This window comes from Conger conger, chromosome 3 (assembly GCF_963514075.1).
Source record: "Conger conger chromosome 3, fConCon1.1, whole genome shotgun sequence".
NCBI classification, from domain to species: Eukaryota; Metazoa; Chordata; class Actinopteri; order Anguilliformes; family Congridae; genus Conger; species Conger conger.
Genome location: NC_083762.1, coordinates 78,718,315 through 78,732,279, shown reverse-complemented (window position 1 = coordinate 78,732,279; position 13,965 = coordinate 78,718,315). Strand labels below are relative to the sequence as shown.

General features: G+C 44.3%; 1 protein-coding gene across 1 annotated transcript in view; it reads left to right on the top strand.

Moving 5' to 3' along the window:
- Window positions 1-13,965, top strand: part of LOC133123651 (nck-associated protein 5-like) — a 122,548-nt gene that overhangs the window by 62,625 nt on the left and 45,958 nt on the right. The window contains exons 6-8 of the mRNA XM_061234129.1: window positions 2,895-2,963; window positions 6,229-6,267; window positions 6,610-6,729. Coding sequence (XP_061090113.1) covers window positions 2,895-2,963; window positions 6,229-6,267; window positions 6,610-6,729 — 228 coding nt within the window. The remainder of the gene's footprint in view (window positions 1-2,894; window positions 2,964-6,228; window positions 6,268-6,609; window positions 6,730-13,965) is intronic.

Below are 13,965 nucleotides of genomic sequence, written 5' to 3'. Positions count from 1 at the left end.
TGATTGTCAGGCTAACGTTACATTCATATTGATGCAAGTAAACAGCTGTGTTGATCTGGACGTATTTCTCCGGAACAGAATATAACCTGACGTGTTTTTTTGCCAAATCCATTTCACAGTCTGTGTGCAGAAAGCAGCTCTTGTCAGAGGCGAGAATATAATTTTCTGGCTGGGCTCCTCATTACAGATCTCTGCATCAGTCAGAGTTTTCATTCACAGCTCAATATATCATAATCTAGTTCCACGGACGCTAACATCGCGCCGCGAGAGGATTCTGTGGAAATGAAAATGGATTTCATTTAGCGGTTTGAAATAATGGACTGCATCCTGACGCTTTGATTCAGTCTAATGAAGTTGCGAGGACGGCTCCCGCAAATTGAGTTTGAAACAATATTTTTTATTTTCTTGCCAAAGCTCCTCCTCCTGTAGGGTTTATGAGCTATTTTCATTTGTAGACGTACAGAGGATTTGATATTGCTCACGCTGAAAATCAGGCCCAAGGCCTGATTGTATTATCTTCGTTTATAACATCTGCAAATAAACAGAAGATGAATATGTATATTCAGAGTTGCCAGCTCTCGCGCTTCCAGGTTGTCTCACGCGTTCACTCCACCCAAAAACATCTCACCACAAGTACTGCAAAAAAGGCCGTTTTCGGGGCACAGTACGAGGAGAGATTGGTTCATACACATCTCATATCTCATTAGGCAACCCTGACATATACAGACGAGATAGACAGAAAACAATCGGCAGGTATTTAAATGTCCTGGTGCGACTGACAAATGAGAACCTGAATTGATTGGCCTTCCAAAAACTAAACCGTATAGATCCAGTTACAAAGGACTGTTTATGTCTGCCAGCTCTCTGTTCAAATCAATCGCTGCAATCGCCCAGGTTGTGACAACCGTTGCTCTCTAACATTTGATTTGTGTATTTTGGTTTCACTTTGACACATACAGTAAGAGTCAGAATATTTCTTATTGCTCCTATGAAGAAGTCCAACTCAATTTTCATGACGGTGGTCTTATTTTTAAAACTTGATTCTTTCAGACTCGATTGAAACTTTTTCCCCCATCATCCCCTCTCTTGATAGGCCAGGAACCTGGGGGGGGGCCTCTTTCCCTTATCAGCCAAGGGAGGGAGCTTTTTGATTGGTTCCTGGCCCGTAGCCAAGACAACACTCCTGCTTACTGAGCCAATGGGGTGTACGAATAACAGGCGGGCGCCGTCGATTTGGATCTGCTCCGGCCTTACGCCCGGGCGAAATGGGCCGGTGCCTGAGGGTCTGTCTGTCCGTCTGTAATCGTGAGCTGTGAACGAACGTGAGCGCTCTTGTCACTGGCGAGGGCTGGCGGTATAATGTACAGTCCAAAGACGTGCAGGTTAGGGACTACAGATGGAAATGAGCTCATTAGCTAACTTTTACATTGATGCGGAACCAGAGAATGTTCATTAATGTCCACTGTCCCTGATAAATAAAACAAAATAAATAGATTAATGAATAAATAAGACTGACCATGAATATTAAGGCGGTGGAGTTTGTGTGTTCTCTCCGCGTCCCCATGGCGGTTCCGCTTTCCTCATAAAAACATGAAAGTCAGGCTAATACCGGAAGTGAATACAATGTAAGTGTTTTACTTATGAACATTTAAAACTTTTTTTCGGGCTGATTTATTTGGCGATTCCAGGCACTGGCCTGAAAATGTGAAAGGGAATACTTTGTACTGCTCACACCACTAGGGGGAGCCCTGTTAATAGGGTTATTATAGGGGTTCGTGTAGCGATAAAACTGCTACTGCAATATAATGTAGGTTTGGCTTTTTATTTCAGACACGCTGTATTAAAAATGGAAATAATTTTATAATGGAAAAATAATATGTTATGGATTCTTTCTGGTCAATCGCACTACACTGGAGCGGGTGAATAAAATGTGTTTTATCTCTTTATTTTTATTGCCGTCACTGACAAACCCGTATTGTTCTGTCCAATCCAATTTATAGTATCTTTTATTTCAATCAGCACATACAATGGTACCTTGCTTGTAGAATTGCCAACCCTGATTGATTTTGCCTAGGGACACAGTTTAGCAAAATAGCAAGTGCTATTCACTCACTGTGCTGTAATTTAGAAAAGATAGTTCTTGTGCACACAGAACATCAATACTTTTAAAAACTTTTTAAGGCTCTCATTTGACAAATACTTTTTTTATTATTATTTGTTTTATGATGCTGCGCTGTTGTATGTGAATGGACAAAAAAAAAACGATTTAGCAATTTACATTTTATAATTTTTGATTATTGAATTCCTGTTAGACAAGTTAAGAAATTAATGTCATGGTGAAAACAATAATCACGCGCAGGAATGCGATCTTGAGTCAGGCGTTAGTTTTGCAGCGTATAATCATTGTAAACAAGGCTGCCGTTTATTTCCTGGACAAGTTTCCCGTTTGAGGACACAAGTACTATTGTCTGATATTTTTAATACAAAGAAGAATGAGGAAGAAAGATGAAAGAAAGTTAAGCCCATGCTTATTTGTGTTAACCTTGAGTAACAAATGTAGACGTGTACTTGCTTTCAAATGTTTTTACTTATAAATTGTATCTGTACTCGCGTACAGTATGCAATACAATATGCATATTTCTTCTCTGATCTCAAGTTTTTCTTTTTTATGAAAAGGAATTACATTTCCACATTAACAGAAAAACAAAAAAACAAAACAATATTCAAATATCAAATTCAGTAGGATATGTATTTCCCTTTTTTGACTGTGAAGTTAATCGCAGACATCACATTCAGACACTGGCTCGGGTCGATGTGCTTTTGATAATGCCCCTTCCAGCGTGATAGTGTGTGACCGTAGTGTTGACGTGAATGTGTTTGGTTTTTTCTTGCAGGCAGAAAACTCTGCTCTGGCGAGGGAGAACGAGAGTCAGAGAGCCCAGTATGAAAAGTGTCTGGACGAGGTAAATTAACACATGCAGACTTTGTTTTCTGTTGGACCAGTTTGTTATCTAAGCAAACAAAAATATAGCTGGATAGCTGTTCCGGTTGCACTTCAGTTCTGTGGTCTAGAGGTTTAAACTTGAGGTTTAATTGCACCCACGGTGCAATAATAATGCTTGAATCCCACACCATTTTCACATGAGTCATGCCTTTATACTTCATTATTGAAATTCTAATATTAAATATCACACTTGCAATAGTCTCTGGAAAAGGATCATGTACTACTTTGGAATTCTGGGTCAAAGAAACACAGCGGTCAATCATTGTTCTGAGATGAGAGAGGCAGAAATTGGAATGATACTTACCGTTTCATTACTGTTCCGGAAATTAACAACGGGTTGCTTAAAAGGAAAACCATTCACATTCCAGTTAAACGCAAATGTTCAATCAGGACCTCATTGAATCACGCTTAATTCAGGCCTCATTGTTCGCTGAAGAAGCTCAAAGCGGAATCGGAAAATCAGGGAAGCTTTTCTAAAGGAAAGTCTGGCTGACTTTCAGAAAAGGTACTGCTGGGGGAATACGCTCTTCGGAGAGAACATGGTGCTTTAGTTAATGAGCACTTTTGGGGATGTTTTGTTTGCTGAATAACTCTGACGAGAGGTGCCAGGAGGGACAGACGCTCTATTAATTGGAATTGCCAGCTTTGGGGCCGAGGTGTTTAAGAGCTGCCGACAGAATTTCAGATACGCCCCAACCACCATCAGCCCCCCCCCCCAATCCCCACCGCACATGAAACCATGCTGGCCAGAGCCTCTCCCTTCTCCCCCGGCTGTGAAATCTCACATTCTGCGAATCCTTATCGGCTGGTGTGGGGAGTTCATGCGATGTGAAGTTTCCCTCCGCAATTCCACACGTCTCTGCCCTCAGATAGTACCCGGCTTCGCCTCACCTGCCTCCGAAACCTTTCTCTCTCGCTTGGAACTCTCTTCACATTACGCAGTGAGAAACACGCTCGGTTCAAATGTAATTCTAAATCCAGTCCTTTTAACTTCAAAGGAGTACATTCTGGTCCCAATTCAGTAGATTTTAAGAACAGTTAGAACAGAAGTGGATCTGTCAGAAAGGGATAAAACATCTCAGCCCTTTTCTGCTGCCGTGTGACAAATACGCTACTATTCAATTCAATTTATTTTTGTATAGCGCTTTTCATAAAGAGACTCGACAGAGGGAATAAAACAGATTAGCTCTAAGCCCCCAGATAGCAAATATGATAGTCTTAATGCTGTGGTTCTTTCTTCTGTGTCATCAAAGTGGGGACAAACTCATTAAAGGGCAATTTAAATTTAATACAAATTCATCTCACAACTTATTTATAAAATAGTATCTTAGCTGAGATTGGTTTTTAATGTATACTGTATGTCATTTATTTCAGCTACAAGGTGAAAATAAGGAGAAACACCTCAGCGGAAGATTATTTTTAGCAAAGCACACGCACTTTATTGGTACGCTGTCTCTCAGCTTGGCTCCCCACACACGTTGTGGAAAACAGGGCCCCAAAGTTCCTGCTGGTGAACAGTATAGCTGTTTATTTGTGTACAATATAGTGCAGAAGTGGCACAGTGTCTCATGGGGCCTACGTGGCAGGACTATTTTGAAAGTGTACATTTGCTTACGGTATGAGATGCTTCGGTTTTTGCAGTGGGAATAGACATTCACTCACTCTTCAGCATGCAAACACACACACACTCACACACTCACACACATACACACTCACACACGCAGTCTCTCTCACACACACATACACACACGCACACACACACACACACACACACACACACACACAAACAATAACAACACGATGTTCAGAACAATTGAGCAATTGCAAAAGAAGATAATACGTTCAGGGATTGATGCTGCAGAGTTCAGTGTATGAGTTATCTGACAGCGCAGGGACTTTTTTGGACAGAGAATTCCCAAGAGTATTGTTTAATGTTCTTTAGCGGGTAATACTGCATAGCCACATAGAAAAGACTGTTATTAAATAAATCTATTGTTCACTATATAAAATACTGTATCTTCACTTAATTCCTTCTGACTCTATAATGTGTGAAACTAATGCAGTCTTCAACTGTTTGAAACACTGATCAATCCCTGTGGTCACCCACAGAATCTTGACCAAAAAGACTGACAGCTGAGCTTCGTCACTGTATTCTGCAGTGGGCACATCCCCGTCTTATCTTCCTGGCATGGCCGTTCGTCAATACAGGATCAAAACACAATTAAACTGCAACAAAAACACAACTGGTCCCTTGAGCAAGGCCCTGCATTGATCCAGGGGAGGATTGTCTCCTGCTTGGTCTAATCAACTGTACGTCGCTCTGGATAACAGCGTCTGCCAAATGCCAATAATGTAATGTAATGTAATGAAACTTCTCAAAGATCGGCAAGACAAGGGGTTGGTTTATTCTTGGGAATTTCATCGTCCAGAGTTCAGAGTCCTAAACAAACATTTTTCTTTCTGATGATGCTTTTTTTAACTGGATGCTTACTTGGGATTTATTAATTACATTACTGTCATATATTATTGTGTAGATGCATGGTACAGGCAGTGTAGTCCCGTGCCTAATATGTGCTGTGTAGGGGCGACATGGCTGAGGCGGTAAGAGCAGTCGTCTGGCAGTCGGAGGGTTGCCGGTTCGATCCCCCGCCCGGGCTGTGTGGAAGTGTCCCTGAGCAAGACACCTAACCCCCAAAATGCTCCTGACGAGCTGGTCGGTGCCTTGCATGGCAGCCAATCGCCGTTGGTGTGTGAGTGTGTGTATGAATGGGTGAATGAGAAGCATCAATTGTACAGCGCTTTGCTATATAAATGCCAACCATTTACCACTCTGTGTATCAGTGTAAACATCACTGATACACATCATCAACACATTTCCTCCCAAAACAGGAATCATGTCCTGAATTAAGAGGCCATGTAAGGAAGCCTCTTACGTAGCGCTTATGTGCTGTATGCTACAGTACAGTATGTTTCTGAGCTGTGGGTTGGCTTACATTGATGGCGAGAGTTTCAATGACTGAACTAGTTACGCTATCGAAATGGCTGTTTCGTTGCTGTTTGCCATTAAGTGTAATGAGGTGCGCTGTGTACGGCGCTAGCCCGTTAGCGCAGATGGCACAGCGTTATACAGCCATGAGAAACCTGTGGAGCTCTGCTGCTTCTCACCGCGAGTGGGCGTAAATCAAGCAGAATAAAATGACCTTTGACCCTTTCTCTTTTTTCAGGTCGCCAATCAGGTTGTGCAGGCCCTGCTTACTCAAAAGGTGTGCCTATTGTTATGAATGAAAACACTATTTTCACAAAAATGTTAAAACATACTTTTTAATTGTGAGTATAAAACTTGAAATTGATGGTGCTGAAGACTGTTTAACTTCTTTATGTAGGTTGGTTTGAAATAGGCCACTATGAAATGTATAAACATAGCCTGTTATTTATTCTATTAATTTATTTAAAGGTTAATAGGTTAGGTTGACTGCGCATGCAACGCCCTGTTAATTTAATGAGTAAAAATATGTGTAGCGTTTTGTTGGAAAATGTAGGCGAGTTTTTTTTCCGTGTGAATCTGCGGCGGGAGACTGTTATTCATCGCTGTCCTGTCCCCTCAGGATCTGAGAGAGGAGTGTCTGAGACTACGGACGCGAGTGTTCGACCTGGAGCAGCAGAACCGGGCCCTCAGCTTCCTGTTCCAGCAGCGCGTCAGGCCGACCTCTGACCTCCTCCTCCAGGTACGTCTGGATTCCCTCGCCATCCGCCAGACTCGTCCCAGAGCCGACCGCACAGCCCCCGAGAGCAGACACGCTGTCCGAGCCCACACCACTCACACTGTCTCTGTGTCAGTTCACTTACCACTCACACCGTCTCTGTGTCAGTTCACGTACCACTCACACGTCTCTGTGTCAGTTCACTTACCACTCACACGTCTCTGTGTCAGTTCACACACCACTCACACCGTCTCTGTGTCAGTTCACACACCACTCACACCGTCTCTGTGTCAGTTCACTTACCACTCACACGTCTCTGTGTCAGTTCACACACCACTCACACGTCTCTGTGTCAGTTCACACACCACTCACACCGCCCCTGTGTCAGTTCACTTACCACTCACACCGTCTCTGTGTCAGTTCACTTACCACTCACACCGTCTCTGTGTCAGTTCACTTACCACTCACACCGTCTCTGTGTCAGTTCACTTACCACTCACACCGTCTCTGTGTCAGTTCACTTACCACTCACACCGTCTCTGTGTCAGTTCACACACCACTCACACGTCTCTGTGTCAGTTCACTTACCACTCACACCTTCTCTGTGTCAGTTCACTTACCACTCACACGTCTCTGTGTCAGTTCACTTACCACTCACACCGTCTCTGTGTCAGTTCACTTACCACTCACACCGTCTCTGTGTCAGTTCACTTACCACTCACACCGTCTCTGTGTCAGTTCACTTACCACTCACACCGTCTCTGTGTCAGTTCACTTACCACTCACACCGTCTCTGTGTCAGTTCACACACCACTCACACGTCTCTGTGTCAGTTCACACACCACTCACACCGTCTCTGTGTCAGTTCACACACCACTCACACGTCTCTGTGTCAGTTCACACACCACTCACACCGTCTCTGTGTCAGTTCACGCACCACTCACACCATCTCTGTGTCAGTTCACTTACCACTCACACCGTCTCTGTGTCAGTTCACTTACCACTCACACCGTCTCTGTGTCAGTTCACTTACCACTCACACCGTCTCTGTGTCAGTTCACTTACCACTCACACCGTCTCTGTGTCAGTTCACTTACCACTCACACGTCTCTGTGTCAGTTCACTTACCACTCACACCGTCTCTGTGTCAGTTCACACACCACTCACACCGTCTCTGTGTCAGTTCACTTACCACTCACACCTTCTCTGTGTCAGTTCACTTACCACTCACACCGTCTCTGTGTCAGTTCACTTACCACTCACACCGTCTCTGTGTCAGTTCACTTACCACTCACACGTCTCTGTGTCAGTTCACTTACCTCACACCGTCTCTGTGTCAGTTCACACACCACTCACACCGTCTCTGTGTCAGTTCACTTACCACTCACACCTTCTCTGTGTCAGTTCACTTACCACTCACACCGTCTCTGTGTCAGTTCACTTACCACTCACACCTTCTCTGTGTCAGTTCACTTACCACTCACACCGTCTCTGTGTCAGTTCACTTACCACTCACACGTCTCTGTGTCAGTTCACACACCACTCACACCGTCTCTGTGTCAGTTCATGTACTGGTGTAAACCTGCTTGACTCACACCATCCCGGATGCAAACCTGCAGTCGTTCCGCAGAAGGTCAAACCTGTCCAGTCAGACCTGCAGTGGTCGTGTCCTTGGTTAAACTATTGTGCCGGTTTAATTCAAGCGAATTAATTCTCAGGCATTTTTGGTGCCTAAAAATGTATTTCAATTTTATTCAAAACCTCGAGTGCTTGAAAATGTATTATTTAAGCGAACCATGTATATTTACTTCCTGTAACCTCGCTAGGGGCGTGCGTTCCGGGGGAACCCCATTGTAGTCTGCAGTAATTATCTTTGCTCCACCGTTATTGGCCAGCGAAGGGGCCAGGTAATTAGTCACTGTTGAGGCACCATGCAGGATTTGCCATTGGCTCCTGCATCTGTAATGGAAAGCATTATCATTTTATAACTCCTCTGTCCTGACCTGCTCCCACTTTGTGCTGTGGTACTGTAATTAAGGGAAGGGAATCTGGGAACGGTGGATCAGCTTCAGATAAAACAAAATCTTTGTTTTAGGATTTGGTTTAGCGATCCTTATCCTGGATCGGTGGCACGGGGGGCCGATCCTGACCTAAACATAGTGTGAGGATTACGCCCCGGGGGTCCAGGCAGGCTCAGATGGGACGATCAGTTTCAGGTCTCACGCTATGCATGCTGGGAAGCTGGAGGTGCTCCTCCCTCCATTCCGCTGCTAGGGAAGATACTCTGCTGAAAAAACATCCAACATGTAGGCAGCCTCAGCGATTACAGCTTGATGAGTTTCGAGCCGTTTAGCCCAGGGCCTCAACTGCAATTCCACTTTATGATATTTGCCCTGCCAGTGTGTTATTATCTGTGATTATGATTGATTCCAAATGTCTGCTATAACTCTTTGAAGCACCTCCGGGGTACCGGTCTACCATCTTGTATTTTGGGAAACTCTCTCTCTCTCTCTCTCTCTCTCTCTCTCTGGAGTATGTAGGACTGCTTCCATTACGAGTTCTGACTCTGGTAATATCGTTAGAAATGAATCGTAAATTGTTTTGTAGATTCCATTGGTAGCTTGGCTTACTGCAGGCAATTTAAGAAAAATAAACACGCAGAGAGACACACACGCACGTGCACGCATGCAAACACGGTCAAATGCTTATGCGTACGTGCGTGTACACACACACACGCGCGTAAGCACACACACATACAGTTTTCACTCACACACAGAGACGTGCGTTCACGTTCATGCACACACAAACACACACACGCACGTGCACACACACACAGACACTTATGTGTATGCATACACGCACACACATGCACGCACACACACACGTACACACTCACATATACACACACAGCAGACATGCTTTAATGTAATGTTGCACCTGGTGCAATCACTTGTAAGATTTGAGCATATTTTAAAGCAAACCAATGATACAAATATGCACTTTCGCTCTGAGCTCTGAGATTTGTGCCCTATGCTCTATTTGTTCCAGTCCAGGGACTGGCCTAATCTAATATTAAGCCAAATACAGCTTGATGGTATCTAAGAAACTGGTTGGGGCAATTTCCCTGAGCTGCCCAACACAACATTATAAGCTCATTCTAGCTCAGATCTTCACCCAACCCAGTTCCACACACAATATGGCCGCCTGGCTTCAATGAATGTTTCCAAACCTCCTTGTCTGTGGTCCAGTGGTGACTGCTGCCTTGATCAAATGGAGGCCCAGACTGGCTGTGAGCTGGGGGAAGGCACCGTGTTGTTTCCCGCCCGGTTCTCCCTGCTGGGGGAGGATTGGAGGACAGTAACTCTGCTGCCGTTGTTTTCCTCCTCTCGTTCTCCCTGTTGACTGCGTTCCTTTGTTGTTGGGTACTGAAAGGCTGACAGGAAAACACACTGACTTGTGTGACAGTTTTGGGGGGTGGTTGGCCCTTAGGCACATCCATGACATGGGTAGAATACCAATCCTTGCAGAATATAGCTGTACTTATGGTACTGTTGATCATGTTTAAAAAAATGTTTAATAGATAGTTTGGTACTTATTACCAAATGTAGTTCTTATATTGTTGGACTGTAATAACTAGTTCATTACTGTGTGCCTTTTCTGGTATGCACAGTGTATAACATTACATTACATTATTGGCATTTGGCAGACGCTCTTATCCAGAGTGACATACAGTTGATTAGACTAAGCCGGAGACAATCCTCCCCTGGAGCAATGCAGGGTCAAGGGCCTTGCTCAAGGGCCCAACAGCTGTGCAGATCTTATTGTGGCTACACCGTGATTAGAACCGCCGACCTTGCGTGTCCCAGTCATTTACCCTAACCGCTACTCTACAGGACATGTAAGGGAGAACTGTTCTGCTGGCAGGGACTTCCCCTGCACAGCCCTAATTGGCTGATGTCATTGTGACGTCAGGCCATGATTGGCTGCTGTCATTGTGACATCAGACCATGATTGGCTGCTGTCATTGTGACATCAGACCATGATTAGCTGCTGTCATTGTGACATCAAACCATGATTGGCTGCTGTCATTGTGACATCAGACCATGATTGGCTGCTGTCATTGTGACATCAGGCCATAATTGGCTGCTGTCAGTGTGACATCAGACCATGTGACATTGTGACATCAGGCCTTGCTTACACTCCTTCTGACGGGCTAATTGGACAGAGTAGAATGGAGCAGAACAACTTCATTTTTATTCAGGAGAACTTAGATTCAGTTTCATGAATACTTCCTGATCTTTAATTTAATTTGGGTAACTGAACTCGTTTGGACATCCCTGTGTGAGGGTGCTATTTCATATAATGATTTTTATTCACCTCCGTAGCATGAACACACTTTCATTTTCATTATTTAAACTGAACGCATACTGCACGTCGGATTGGGAGACGTGTTATTAACAGCATATGTTCTCTCATCATGCCTGCTTGCCTGCTTCAGTAACCCCATATTCCCTATTTACAATTTCCACTTTTCTGTCAACATGTTTTGCCGTGGTTAAGTGATATTAGCCCATTCCCTACCCGATGTTAAGAAGTCGGCCTACTTCGGTGCTATGAAGTACTTTGCGACTATTGCCAAAGAAATCCGAGAGCAAAAATATATCCGGAGGAATATGCAGTGAGAATGGCTCCATCAATCATTCCGGGCGATGCATGTGGACCGAGTCCCCGCGCACGGAACCCCCAGAAGCCAACTGGGCGGGACGCGGAGCTGATTGGATGTCAGGGCAGCTCATCGCTTTGCGGCGGGAGCCGTTCCGAGCCGCAGGAACGCTCTCTCGGTTCCAGCGGGGCTGGGGGCGCGTCGGTGCGGCTACGCTGCGTCTCAAAGCGCCCCCGTAATCAGGGCGCTGCTCCTAATGAGATGGGTCCCGCGTGGCCCACGGAGACGACTTAAATCTGAAATCGATAGAGGCCATTCGTTAGACTGGGTCTGGTCCATTGACCAGTACAACATCGCCGCTGTAATCAGGGGAAGACATTACCGGCGTGAGATGACGGGCGGAAGACACATTCATTTTAATTACACTGGAAGTGGAAGCAAAGTATCGTAACTGTATTTACTTGGGGAGATTGTTACGATGGAGTTACATTTTTCGCGGTATAATGGTTACGGTTTTGAGTCTTGAAAGACCGTACCAGGAGCTGAAAATGACTGGAGAGTATTCGCTCTGTGTTCACGCAAGCACACCCGGAGGTGTGTTATGTCTCTGTGAATAGCAAAGGGCGCTCTCATGTTTCCCTCCTTGTAGCTGTAATATAGTCTCAGGACGACGTGTTAGCATAATGTGCATTTCCAAGACTCAGAAATTCATATGAACGTTTATGAAATAAGGACTATATCAATTTAGACTTTGAGAAATTGGCAAACTACTCCCCCTGTTGTTTAAACTTTTATATTTGCGTGTAATAGGATGTGGCAGGATAAGAATGCCGAATATTTATGCATGTACAGTGGGGTCTAAGAGCACTAGTTAAAATATGTCTATTTTATACTCTTTTCTCATTTTATCAGCATAACAATTTGAGTGAAAAGTAGAATCTTTGAAGAATGTACATGAATTTCTGAATTTCTTAGTATTTGGTTTGTCCCCCTTTTGCTTTAATGGCAGTGTGTACTCGATCTGTCTTGGACTCCACACATTTGTGCAAAACCTGATGTTTCATGTTATCCCAGCATTATTTGCCAATGTTCCAAAGAGCATCTTTAATGGATTTTGTCCGTCTTCAAGTGCCCCCATAAATGTTCAGTGGGGTTGAGGTCAGGTGATAGTGGATTGTGCAGCACTCCTTGCTCTTCTTTGGTCTTCGAGTAGTTCTTGCAAAGCTTTTATGTAACTTTCATTTGTTTAATTTTTTTTTCTGAATCCTAAACTAAATGAAACTTTTTCCAGGAAAAAACATGAAAACATGAAAATTTAGGCTTTTTGGGAGATTACTTGTTGAAGCCAAAATACAGTGATCTAGACCACAGCATCTAGCCACCATGTCTCAAAAGTGGCATATATGACAAAATGTACTGCTACCAAACTCTTCTGACCAATATCCATTAAAGTGATCCTGCGTATTCCCATAATGCACCAGAGTGAGCTGTCCTTCATTTGTACCATGGCAATAAATTGCTTTTCAAATCGGATTGGCAGTTATGCAATTAATTTGTAATGAGGTTTCCAAATCTTTTGACCGTTCTGACAAAATTCGTCACCGACTTGTGGAGAATGGAGGCAGGTGAAAATGTTCATGTAGTTGCTAGAGTAACCATTTCTCAATTCTGCTCTGTTGTGTTAGTGATGCAGTATGTTGCCAAGCTTAGCCAACTAGTATAGGAACACCAGTAATCAAATGTTTACTGTTCAGTATGAATAATTTTATCGTGAGCTTATACTTGTAATACAATGTAATGTCGATTCAGTATTTTTACCAACTTGTGGATGTTTATAGTTTTATTATTTATATACACAGTAGAATATTATGTACATTACAAGAAATGTGTTTTATTTTAGTTTCATCTCATCGTGTGAGTATTTTGCGTTCAAATTTCAGTCAGCTTTGTCTTTCTCTGCAGAAATATGGTGGCCATATTAATTACTTTCTGTGTGAGCGTCTCATTTCTACTCTGCCCACCGGTGCAGGCACAGAGGCAGCCCAAGTCATTAAATTTATCCGTGGCCCTCAGGACATCTTGAGTTTCTGCGATTAAGTGAGCTTTGACTCCGTGCTGCGTGCAGCATGATGTGTACACAGAGAGCTTTGACTCTGTGCTGTGTGCAGACTGGATGCGTACACAGACGGTGAGCTTTGACTCCGTGCTGCTTTGACTCTGTGCTGCGTGCAGCGGGATGTGTACACAGAGAGCTTTGACTCTGTGCTGTGTGCAGACTGGATGCGTACACAGACGGTGAGCTTTGACTCCGTGCTGCTTTGACTCTGCTGCGTGTAGCGGGATGTGTACACAGACAGAGAGCTTTGACTCTGTGCTGCTTTGACTCTGTGCTGCGGGGAGCGGGGCAGTCTGACTCCTGGCTGGTTTGACTCTGGGCTGGTTTGACTCTGGGCTTGTTTGACTCCGGGCTGGTTTGACTCTGTGCTGGTTTGACTCCGGGCTGGTTTGACTCTGTGCTGGTTTGACTCTGTGCTGCGGGGAGCGGGGCAGTCTAACTCCGGGCTGGTTTGACTCTGTGCTGGTTTGACTCCGGGCTG